General features: G+C 36.5%; 1 protein-coding gene across 2 annotated transcripts in view; it reads right to left on the reverse strand.

The window, feature by feature from the left end:
* DIAPH3 (diaphanous related formin 3) overlaps positions 1–12,503 on the reverse strand; it is a 475,029-nt gene that overhangs the window by 372,742 nt on the left and 89,784 nt on the right. For both annotated transcript variants that reach the window (XM_037038667.1, XM_037038668.1), the window contains one exon: positions 3,308–3,438. In XM_037038667.1, coding sequence (XP_036894562.1) covers positions 3,308–3,438 — 131 coding nt within the window. The remainder of the gene's footprint in view (positions 1–3,307; positions 3,439–12,503) is intronic.

Consider the following 12,503-nt stretch of genomic DNA (forward strand, 5'->3'; position numbering starts at 1 on the left):
ATAATGGCGTGCTAAAGCTGCTTACTTGCTTTGAGGAAAACAAATACATTTTAACTGCATACTTTTCTAAAATGATTTTCTGGAAGTTATAGTTTAATCAAACTTAGTTCCAAAACCTCCTTAGAAATCTTCTAACAAAAAGATAAAGTAAGTGAGAAAATATTTCTTGTAAACTTCAAAATGTTAACCTTAAGGGAAAAAAATGCCTAAAGTCACAAAACACAAAGAACTGATAAGACTGGGTTTTCTGGGACAGAAATCTTATCCTTGACAGCTGCATCAAATTGAGAAAATGAAGATGCATTCTAGAATTATTTTGCTATATGCAGAGATGGGTATGGACTAAAATGCTTGATATCAATCATAATGATGTTAGTGTCTACCTTTTTACGTTTCCACGTCAATGTGTCTGATAGCTTAAATGTAATTGCTGACTATGTCAAGATCCACTAAAAGTAATATTTGATCATTTGAAGAAGTTACTCTCTTCTCTAGTGCTTCAAAAATAAAGCAATTTTGTCTTTTAGCGCAGAAGTGTCACCAAGAATATTGAATAATCAATAAGACTTCAAACAGAAGAACTTTGTAATCTTCAAATCAACTCTTCATAAAACAAGCCAAATAATCTGTTATTTAATGCACTAGTTTTTGCATAATTAACTATCCGGATAGTAAAATGTGGATATGGCTCATAATTCCTAGGCAGAGTTTCAGAAGTTGACAAATGGCTCTAAAAATACTGCACACCAGCTGGGGGGAAGGGGTAGCACCTCCTACCTGCTCCTTGGTTTCTGAATTAAGTAAATCCTGACGCCAGCATTGGAGAGCCACCATTAATCAGTTTCCTTGTTTCTTTTGCAACGCTATTCGCAGATATTAAAAAGTTTAAACTATAATTTTCTCACTAGCACCACATAACAATGATCTTAAAAGCTTACAAAAATTACAATTCTTTCTCTCTTGAAATTTAGTTACATGCTGTACATAAAAAAGAAAGTAAGAATAAGTGACTATCAGCAGATACATAGTAACGGCAGCAAAGTGCATAAGATTGGATCATAGGCATAATTTCAAGTGTTACGTGTACAGCTAAGTCTTTCCTGTAATCAGAGCACTAAGCACAGAAATGTTCTTGAGTAGCTTCTCAATTCGTCAACTCTCTGTCTACATAAAGTGCTATGATTTCAGAAAAAAGAATCTCCAAAAGATTTGCTATTCTTTTCTATTAAAAAGACTACTTCTTAGGGAATATCCACATCACTTGTGGGATCCTGATAGTGTATTCTAAAACAAGCCATTCTTGGGGAAATAATTTGATTTTTATTTAAATTAGGTTCAAATGAAAGAGACATATAGCATTATTCCCCAGTGTCTTTGTGTGAAATCACAAAAAATAACTGTACTATAGTACTGTGCATAAACTTATACATGAAACCCTTTCAGTTTTTCTTTTGTTATGACATTCACCTACTCAAACAATGAAGATAAAGAAGAAAAGGTAAAGTCTACTTTTAATTATATTGAGAAGCCAAGAATATTCCCAGTGCCCTACCAGATAACTTGAAAAATGAGTGTATCTCCCCATCAACCCCAAAATCGCTTTTCCTACATTTCAACTCCATAGAATCAGTACCAGAACAGCTTTGCCCACGCCTAACATAGTACTTGGAAAGTAGTGTGTGCTTAATAATTACTTTGTGAATAAATACATTTAACAAGAACAGATTAAGCTAGAAACTAGGGCTCTTCATATATGACTATACCTCTAAATAAGTTAGTAATTCAACTTAGTTTCTAACATTAGTCAAGGTTAACACTTCTGAAGGCTAAAATCAAACTTCACTGTTTCAATCAACAAATCTTAACGAACATTTCTATGTGCTAAGCATGGTCTAGTAAAGAGACATAAATAAGAAATATGAAGTCCTTGTTCTCATGTCCACTATTACTTTACAGTCTAGAAAACAGATTAGAAGTGGCAAAATATGAAAAAATAAAGATAAAGTTAAACTATAATAAATATTCTTTGTTTGTTCTTCATATTCCTTGGTCAAACCTCACTCACTTTCATGACTTAGCAGACAGAGCCCTTCTGTTTTAAATACTTGTATTGTCAAAGATGTTGTCATACTATAAGGTAACTACAGGAATTTTCAAAAAATGTAACAATCAGAGAGAATGTCAAAAAGACTATTTTACATATTAAAAACCAATCATAATTTGTCATTCTAGCCCTCAGAATATATGCACACACACACAAAGGTCATGTCCACACATAAAGTTACATTCCTATGCACAAATAAGCATTGACATTTTATACAATAAGTTAAAAGTGATCTACTTTAGACCCTTGGAACTGTGAAATTCTAATTCTATAACTGCTGAGATATTTTATAATTGCTGCTTGAAAAATTTTAAGAATATACTCAGCTAGAAAGTCTAAAAATTGATGTAGGGACACCCCTATAGCAATGCTGCCAGATACAGGACACTCAGTTAAATTTGGCTTTCAGAAAATCACTTTTTCTAAGTATAGGCATATCTAAAATTCAGATTTTACTAGGCATCCTGTACTTATATTTGCTAACTCTGGTAATACTAATCTAATACAACCATTTCCAATAAAGGAAAAAGTAAATTAATGGTACTTTTGGCTATGTTCAACAGGAATAACCAATATATATGCAATCCCCAATTCTGAGTGAAATGCAATCACATAATTAGTAGTTTTTGATCATGATTATTTTATTTAGAAAAATAACCTAAGTTTTTAAAAATTCTAAGAAAAAAGTGAGTTTTTTTTAAATCCACAGTCTATGTATTAGTCAGTAATAAATAAAAATTACAACTGACACTACATTTCTTAATGCATATAAATACCGTGTATTCACTTACCTTAACTAGTTGTTGAGGTACTACATTTCTTAATGCATATAAATACCATGTATTCACTTACCTTAACTAGTTGGTGAGGTACACAGGCTCTTAATTATAGAAAAAGTATTAAATAAGAATGACAGCCCTGGCTGGCGTAGCTCAGTGGATTGAGCACAGGCCTGTGAACCAGAGGATCTCGGTTCGATTCCCAGTCAGGGCACATGCCTGGGTTGCAGGCCAGTTCCCTGCAGGCCAACTCCCAGCAGGGGACGTACGAAAGGCAACCATACATTGATGTTTCTCTCCCTCTCTCCTTCCCCTCTAAAGATAAATAAATAAATAAAATCTTTAAAAAAAAAAAGAATGACAGATTGATAACTACTATTTAACTCAGCAGCATGCCCTGATGATGCTCAGACACAGGAATTACCTCACAGGGTTACTAGTCAGAGATACACGCAGTGACTCCAGGCACGTGACAAGTCTCTCATCTGCAGACCCCATTCTCAGTTCATGGATGAATTCCTGAGGTGAGATCTGCCGATTTCTCTTCAGGCTTCCCTGTAAAGGAAGTCAAAAAGAATTTGTTAATTTATACTGTGTGAAGATTATCCATTAAAATAGCAATTACATTAACCTCACCTTTCACATTAACAGCTGTACACAGCTCCTCGAGGTCTTACTATGAGAGGATGATTCCCTTACTTCTGCCCATAAATCTGTAAATTCACAATCTATGGTATCCACAAAAATAGTAACATAATATCAAAAGTTGCAAATTAACACAACTTCTTCAAATCAAAAATATAAAAGGCTATAAAGTGTTTCTTAGAGAAAATATTTTCAAATATTTTAGGCACACTCAAAATAAAAACCAAAACTCAATACAAGGATGACCCTATTAGAATCAATACTCCAAGCAACATAAAAAGCCTGAGATTTCACCCTGCCTACAAGCTAAGTCAGCCTGTTAAGGTTTCACGGATGCTGATAGAAAACACAAGAATCCTAAGATAGAGTCAAAATACTTGACTACGCACATATTGGATCCCCAACCCACAAACTCCCACAGGGACGATGCAGGCCCCCGATGCAGGGTGACGGATGATGGATACCTGCATAGGCAGGGGACTGCATTATACAGAAGAACAGTGAGCTTGGGGGATACACCGTTTTTGTAGTGAACCCTAACAGGCTTGCTTGCTCATTGACAATCAAAACTTTACTTCTAAGGCTACACACTGCAAATGCAACCCTGAGAGATGGCCCGGGTGAAGAGCATTCAAGCCTTGAATTCTTAGCAAAACCAAAAACTATATACACTGTATATTCAGGGCCCGAGACAGACTGCCTTTCCCAATGATAAATGTATCTCACAAGGGATTTGTACTCAGAATATTTAACAAACTCCTGCCACCCAACAGTAATGACAAAAACAGCACAATCACTAAAGAAGATACACAAATGGCCAATAATTACATGAAATGACATTCACAATCACTTACCAACTGGGACATACAAATTGAAACAAGTGAAATGCACATTAAAACAAATGAAATAACACTACACACTCCCTAGAAAGGTGGCGATGTGGAGCACTGGAACTCTGCTACAGGACCCTTGCCAAGTAACGTGGCACTGCGGCTTTCCAGAAGAGTTCTGACCATCTCTTTTTAAAGCTAAGAATATTCACTGACCACAGGACTCAGCAACTGCACAGCTAAGTGCTAACTAAGCAGGAGTAAATATATGATGCATACAGGGTTCAGAACAGTTTTATTCATAATAGCCAAAGACTGGGAACAACCTAAATATTCATCAACAAATTGGGTTATATCCACACAATGGAATACTACACAACAATAAAATTTTTTTCACTACTGATAATGCAACAAAATAAATGAATCTGAAATAACTATGCTGAGTTAAAGAAGCCAAACAAAAAAAGAGTACATAATGTATGGTTCCATTCACAGTAAAGACCAAGACTGACCTGTCAGTTTCTCCATGACCATTTTAGCTCAGGGCATAGAAGCAGAGCTGTTACTTTTTGGTGTGTTTGGCTACAAAATAGGGTTAAAGGTGAACATCTTATATGGGGTAGCAAGGAGATTTTTCCAATAAACACTGAGCAAAACAGACCATACTCACTGGCAAAAAATACTTCTTTATCTCAGCCATATTAAGTGTTTCTAGCTCGAACAATTTATTAGGCAATAAACTGCCTAAAACCTTCTGCATTTTCACCTGAAACCCCTGCCTCTAACACACTTCCCTCTTGCCCAGACCTCGCCATCGCTGCGCATCCTCGCACAGTCCTACTCCTAGATACCAGGGAGATCTGGGCTGAGGTTAACTTTCCAGAGAAGGCTCTCTCTGAGCCACAAACTGAATCCCGGATCAATAGCTTCCTGACTTAAAACATGCCCCACTGTGTGTAAAAATAACTTTTACAATGATTGTTTAGAGGTTATGGTGAACGCCTACTATGTGCCAGGTCCTGTTCACATGATGTAGACCCGGGGTAAAATAAAAGACAAAAATGGCCCCTAAGTTTTCGGCCTACGCCAACATGCAGTGCCATCTACTGGAATAGGGAAGAAGGAGAGTGGGTGATAGGGAATGTCAAGAGTTACAAGATTGAGCAAATGACATTTTCCTAAGAAAATAACATTTGAACAGAGAGGAAAATAAAGAGGGAGAAAGATATTCCAAGCAAAAAGAAGAGCAGATACAAAGCCCTAAGGCAGGAATTCACTTGGTATATTCAAGGACAGCAAGAAGGTGCATCTATATCCCAGTGAACTGGACAGTCAGAGACGGCAAGGACAGGCACAACAGGCAGGCTTCTGACACTGGAGTTGGGATGGAAACACTACAGTCTGCAAGCCTAGTGTTGTTGTTTTTTATCACTCCTGAGCTAAGAATGCTTTTTACATTTTTAACAGCTTGAAAAAAAGAAGAGGAAGAGGAAGCGCAGGAGAGAGGGAGGAAAAAGACGAAGCAGCAGCAACGGAGGCCCTATGCCACACAAAGCCGAAAATGCTTACAACCTGACTGTTTAAAACAAAGTTTGTGGGCCACTGATAGGATCCCGCAAACCATGGTAAGTGCTTTAGGTTTTATTCTGAGTGGATGAAAAACTATTAAAGGGTGCTGAGCATAGGAAAGATGTAATAAGCATTTTTTTAAATTATTCTAAGTCCTATGTGGCGACATACTGTAAATGGCAAAACATGAAACAAGGAGACCAACTAGAAAGCTATTACACTGTTTGGTCAGGAGCTGACGGTAGTGGTGTAAGATGTCAGTGACGGAAGACAGGAGAATTGCTCAACATGAAGGTGGATCAGACAAGATTTGTGGACAGTTTGGATGTGAGGTGTGAAAGAAAGAAAGAAAATGTAAAGATGATGCCAAAGCTTTTGGTCTCAACAACTAAACGAACGGTGTTACCCATCTACTGATCACTGACCTTATCCATACCAGCTGGAGTGGTGGGTAGATTGAAGGTAAGCCTGATCAGAACTTGAGGGGGAAAACAAAACAAAACAAAACAAAAAAAGAATGGCCAACACTTCTGAAGAAATCTTCTGTTAAGGGGGGCAAAGAACTGGGGCAGCAGGTGTGGGGTAATTTGGGCAAGGGTGGGAGGGGCCTACCATGCTTGCATACTGATGAGAATGACCAAGCAAAAGGGCAGAAATGGCTGATGCAGAGGATAGTTACAGATGCAGTGAAACAAACAAGAGTCAAAAAAACCATTGAGTGAGGTGACAGAGGATGTGAGCTACTACATAAGAGGAACGACTGACCTTATGCAGTTGCAGGGAAAGTGTATCACTGTAAGAAGAGCAAAAGCAGAACCAGAGAACAGATTTGGGTGCAGCGTTAGGTCTGGTGATTTGGAAGTGAGGTATGGCAGTTCTATTACCTCGACGCTCTCAGTGATGAAGCAGCCATAAAATCAGCTAAAAGTGAAAAATGCAGAACTGGAAGTATGAGAAGAAAAGATATGAAATCATTTTCAGAAAGTAAAGAAGTGCACTGACAAACTCTGATATCTGTTCAGATATAGGTCACAAGTTCATTGGTCACCGTGGTCATTTGGGAAATGCCAGTCACTGTGCTACATGCCTCCTCCTAGCTGCATGCTACACTGAAGTGCAAATACAAAGAGGCAGGGGGTTTAACCGAGGGCAGAGGTTATGTGAAGAGGCCAGTGAACTGATGGTTTGTTTATGCGAGAGAACAAAGGCTTGTGTGTCTAAGGTCCATAAGGAGATGAGTAAAGGCATGGTGAGATTGCAGAGGCAGTAAACATTTTTTAAAAATGGTAGAGTCAATGGATTAATAGTTCTAAAAGGGTTATAGAATTCCTTTTTTTTAAAGGTTTTATTTATTTATAGAGAGGGGAAGGGAGGGAGAAGGAGAGGGAGAGAAACATCCATGTGCAAGAGAGTCACTGACCGCATGCCTCTCACATGCTCCAAACTGGAGACCTGGCCTACACACCAAATGTGGGCCCTGACCAGGAAGAAAACCAGCAATCTTTTGGTTTGCAGGCTACTCCTGAAAAACAGAGCCACACCAGTCAGGAATAAAAGGGTTACAGAATTCTTAAAGTGAGAATATTTAAGCACATAGAAAAGACAGATGATGCTCATGAAATGATGTTTGTAAACCATATTTGGAGCTGATATTTTACTGGACAACAGGTGGTTGAGACTGGTTGGAAAAACAAAGATTACTGGGAGTGATAAAGCTGAGGAAATAAGAGTACGGAATGTTGGATGGATCATCTATGTGAATGATGAAGTCAGTAAGAATGACTGTGGTAGTAGCAGGAAGAAAAGCAATGAGCTAGGGAGCCAATCTGCTAGGAGCAAGGAGTCTTGTCAGCACATGCCAGCACCTCTACGTGATGCCATCGTCTCCACTAGAAGACATCTGCTAGGGCCGTGTGTGCTTCTGCTAATTCATCACTATGTCATCAGCCCCTGGAAAAGGCCTGGCATCCAATGAATGAATAGGTTCATAATAAAACGGAAGGTATACATAGACTGAGGATTAAAATATGAAAGAAAAGTCAAAAAATTCTGAAAAGAAATTGATTACTCAGAAGGAAATATTTCAAATTAAAGACATAAGGTAGAGACCAGATAATTTGGAAATTTGTTTTTAGCACAATTTCCCCTCTTTTATTATATTACTATCAAAATACAGGCTTAAAGGAAAATTGAGGGGAGAAAATATTGTTACATGAAAAATCAGAAATATTCCTTTTAAGCACAGCTTTTCTTGTGTTTCTCTCATTTTATACAACTTCAAAGGAAGTGGGAAGTATGAAGAGAGAAGGCAAGGACACTCACGCCTGCATATCTACAAGTCCATTAGCCATGAAGATGAAAATGCTTAGAAAGCTTTATCCCCTGTGGTATCAAACACATTACTGAGATAAGGATGTCTGCCTGATATCATGAAAATTAGAAGAATATTTATCCAACATAATTTTTAAATCTTTTTTAATCCCGTAGTAAATTTCATTCTAAAATATCAAATGCAGAACAGAAAGTAAAGCCCATATATCACTTGTCAGATTCTTTATTAAATGTATTTAAGGCACAAAATGTAACACTCACTTTCATACTTATTTCCCTTATCATTTCTATTTCTCTAAAACCAAATATTCTTGCATTAAAGGCAACAGTAACCATTTCCTTTGACTCATCTTAGAACAGATTCTTCCGTATCTGCCTCAACGCCTACATGTCAAGTTAGTTCAGAAGTAAAAATTATTATTAAGTGTATGTATCCTCACTCTTTCATCTTATTTATTTGTTTGCAAAGTAATTTGGAATTCCCTATCTATGACAAATTAAAAATATACCATACCTCAAGTTCCCAGTGGAAAATGGTGAAAGATTTTCATTTTTTCAAATAATTGAATGATTTCTACATAACCATGGAGAATCCATCATTATATGATAGCCTGATTTTTTAAATAATATAAATAAAAAGCTAAACCTAGAAAGTCTGCGTGCCCTGCAGGACATCGAAGCACAATGACATAGCACAATGTCATGTTGGTGTGGGCCAGGACAGTGACCTTCAGTCCCCAGTCAAGTGTGGCACACAGGGCCATTGCTTTTAGCAAAAGTATGCCTGGATTATCAGAGATATCACAGAAATCGAAAATTATATTCTTAAACATTACTCCAACTGCTGTAAACTGTTATTCAAAACATGAAATCAAACTTTGTTTCTCCTGAAAAGTGGCCTATATTACAATTCACCATTCAACATCCTCAACTGCAGGTAAGTTTTGTCTTCTAATCACATTTTTAAAATGCTGATTTGCTTTCTGAATTTAACATAAAGACCCAAAATCTACAACTTCTAGAGATGTAACTTTTTAAATATTGGGAGACTGAAAGAAGAGGTTGAAACTACAAGTGATTTTTGTATGACATTAGTTACTAGATTCAAGATCCTTCTCCACAAACATTCGCTTAGTAATTGTTAGTACATAAACTGCAGAAAACAGAAAAGTTCCATGAAAATAAAGCCAAAGTACTCAAAAGGCCTCAGTTTTCATAGTTATAAGAGAGTGTGTGCATATGCTTGCTCAGGGGTATGTGCCTATCTCTATGTCTGGGTTTTTATCTGTCAGTGACTATAAATGAACCGTCTCGGTTTCTTTTTAGTATTATAATTCCTGCATTCTTAGTACCTATTATTTAAGTGATGAGACTTGTGAGGATGAATAAGATGATACAATATGTAGAGCCTATTTAAAGAAATAGTTTGAATGATAATAACAATATTTTAAGAAAACAACATTGTCAGCATTGTAAAAAGAAGGGTGGGTAAGCACAGCTGACACCAACAGGGTAATTATAATCTAAATTACTGTCATGTATATTGCTATGAAAATGCACTGCAACAACTTCCTTGCATTTTTCAAATGATTTCTAGTATCTCTCATGTCACTGATCAACAGAAACACTGCACTGTCACTGTGATATAGATCGCTTGTTTGAGAGCATTTACAACCCCAGCAGATCTCCATTACCAACAAAAATCTGTTATTCAGAGATGATATTATGCAACCCCATAGTAGAAACTAGGAGTGATGTAAAGTACTGCAAAAAGGTGCATTCACCAACAAAATAAAGTTTATCAGAGTTTCCTTACAAGAGTTACTTATAATTTTTTCAGAAACATTAAATGAGCACCATTATATAGCAAAAACTCTGGCTGTAATTTTAGAAGCTTCTTTTAAAATACATTAAAAATAGCATATATTAAAAGTTTAGAATTACCAAGTGCACTTTTACAAAGAAATGTGATAAAATGTAAAAAATATGCTGTTCTCCTTTCAGTTCCTAAAATATCTTTATAAAGGAAAACAAAAATTGATCCAACGCTAGTTTTAGACACTTAGACATTAACTTGAAAAAACAATAAAAAATTTTCTACATTTTACGATTGTTCACTATATTCACAACACGCTACATTTGTCTATGACCCATCAATACCTAACTAGCATTGACCCCCCTCCTATTCACTGGAAAGCTTTCCTGCATTGGCCATGGCCTTCACAAAGACACTTGAATATTCAGACTACTTTATGTGTTTAAGGAGAGTTACTTCAACTGCTGTCTGCAACATCCCGGTGTTACGAGACTGCTACCTGCTTACCATGACCAGAACTGAGATGTTATTTTAGCTTTTAAGCCTTCAAAGTGATATACCAGAAGGTTACAATCAACTGCTTCTACCCAAAGCCAGAGAATAGCAGTAGCATAAGCAAAGGGGAGCCACACGCAGGAGCTCACAGCATCAACTGTAGCACACAGGTGTAAGAAGAACAAGGGTATCTCTGAACTAACATAGCAGGGTATGTTAGAACATACCCTTAGACACATAACATACACTTAGACTATGCAGGGTCTGGCAGCAGTAATGCCTTTGAGTGCCATTGGTAGAGTACGTGAATGTCTCGCACAAGATGGACAGCAATTTGAACATTTCGCCTGAAATTTCATGTGGTGTGCTTGAGTGTGATGTTGTTATGTTACAGAATTACATGCTTATGGTTTTGTAATAAAAGATTTTTTGTAATTAAAAAGGGTTATTTGTGCTGGACCCTGTGTATTACCTTGTGCTTATAAAAGAAAAATGAGAAAATGAGTTATTTTTTTAATTGTATAAAATAATGGAGACAGAAGAAGATGATACAAAATGTGAAACTAATGAGATTGTACACCTTTCAAGGGGTGGATGGGAACATGATGAAAATGAGAGAGTAGAACAGCTTAGAGAAATGAGGGTGAGTAAAAATTCTCACCATACACTTTTTGTACAGTTTTGATTTTTAGAACTATGTCAATGTTTCATATACTCAAGAAGAAAAATATAAAACAAGAAGAATGGGAAGGAAATCCTAAAGTGAAATAAATCCAAATCAAATCAACCTAGCTGTATTTCAAATTCATAATAATGTCAGAAATAAACTAGAATATGAAAATGGAAGATATCAGAATAGCTCCTGGTTTGGGTAGAAAAAGGAGGGGCTATTTAGATAGATGATAGATATAGACAGCTAAAGATACAAAAAATAAATATAAGATGGGTATTTGTATATATTTTTCTATATATATAGTAGATACATTATTACATGTTTTATATGTGCACACGTGTGTGTGCACATATAAAATATGTGCCTCTATATTATATATCCATGTATACACAATATCAAAGTGTGCACACATGCATATATTCGCGTGTCATATATATGCACACACATGAATATATACATACATGCTAACTACCTTTTAGAAGATCTAGCACCCCAATATTCATTCCCAAATAGAGTCCCCAACTCAAGGGAACATTCCTTGGAGAAAAAGATGATTCCATGGCTGGCGCTAGGAGTACAGGCTAACGTGGAAAACCCTATACAAGATAGTAAGGAAGTGCTCAAAGGATGATGGGCTACGACCAAAAACAAAGGAACCAGTTTGAAGGGCTTTCTATCCACCAAACCCACCAGTGTGGGGGAAGGGGTGACTGATTAAAGGACACAGCTGCTCCCCTGGTATCGATGGCAATGTGCGGGAGCTAGATGTTGGGAAGGCGCTTGCCGATGAGTCATATACCGAAAAATGATTAATGATATTATTCTATTGTGCAAATTTTACAAGAAAAAAATTTTAAGGAACACTTCTAAAACAGAAAAAAAAAAAGTTTATTGGTAGTATCAGATCAGGACAAGGAGCTTTCTTGAGCAAGAGGAAGTACAGTGACTGGGACAGTCAAGTCTGCCGGTGTTGTCCTAATTCCCCAGCTGGGTCCCAGTTAAACGGGTGTGTTCACTCTGTGATGACTTACCTGGTGCTACATTGAATATTTTTGAACTTTATTATATAAATTTAATTTTAAAATATTAAAAATTCAAATTTACTATTTTTTATGCTTTATGTACATACACATCCATATCTTAGGTTACGTATGTTCAAATTGAATGCCCTTTCAATCTTAACTTAGGTTTTAAAACATACCATTTAAAATATTTTATACAGGATAACATTATATATTTTCCTGCTGAAAAATGAAAAGGA

This window comes from Sturnira hondurensis, unplaced genomic scaffold (genome assembly GCF_014824575.4).
Source record: "Sturnira hondurensis isolate 20B ecotype Veracruz unplaced genomic scaffold, ASM1482457v3 Scaffold0024805, whole genome shotgun sequence".
NCBI classification, from domain to species: domain Eukaryota; kingdom Metazoa; phylum Chordata; class Mammalia; order Chiroptera; family Phyllostomidae; genus Sturnira; species Sturnira hondurensis.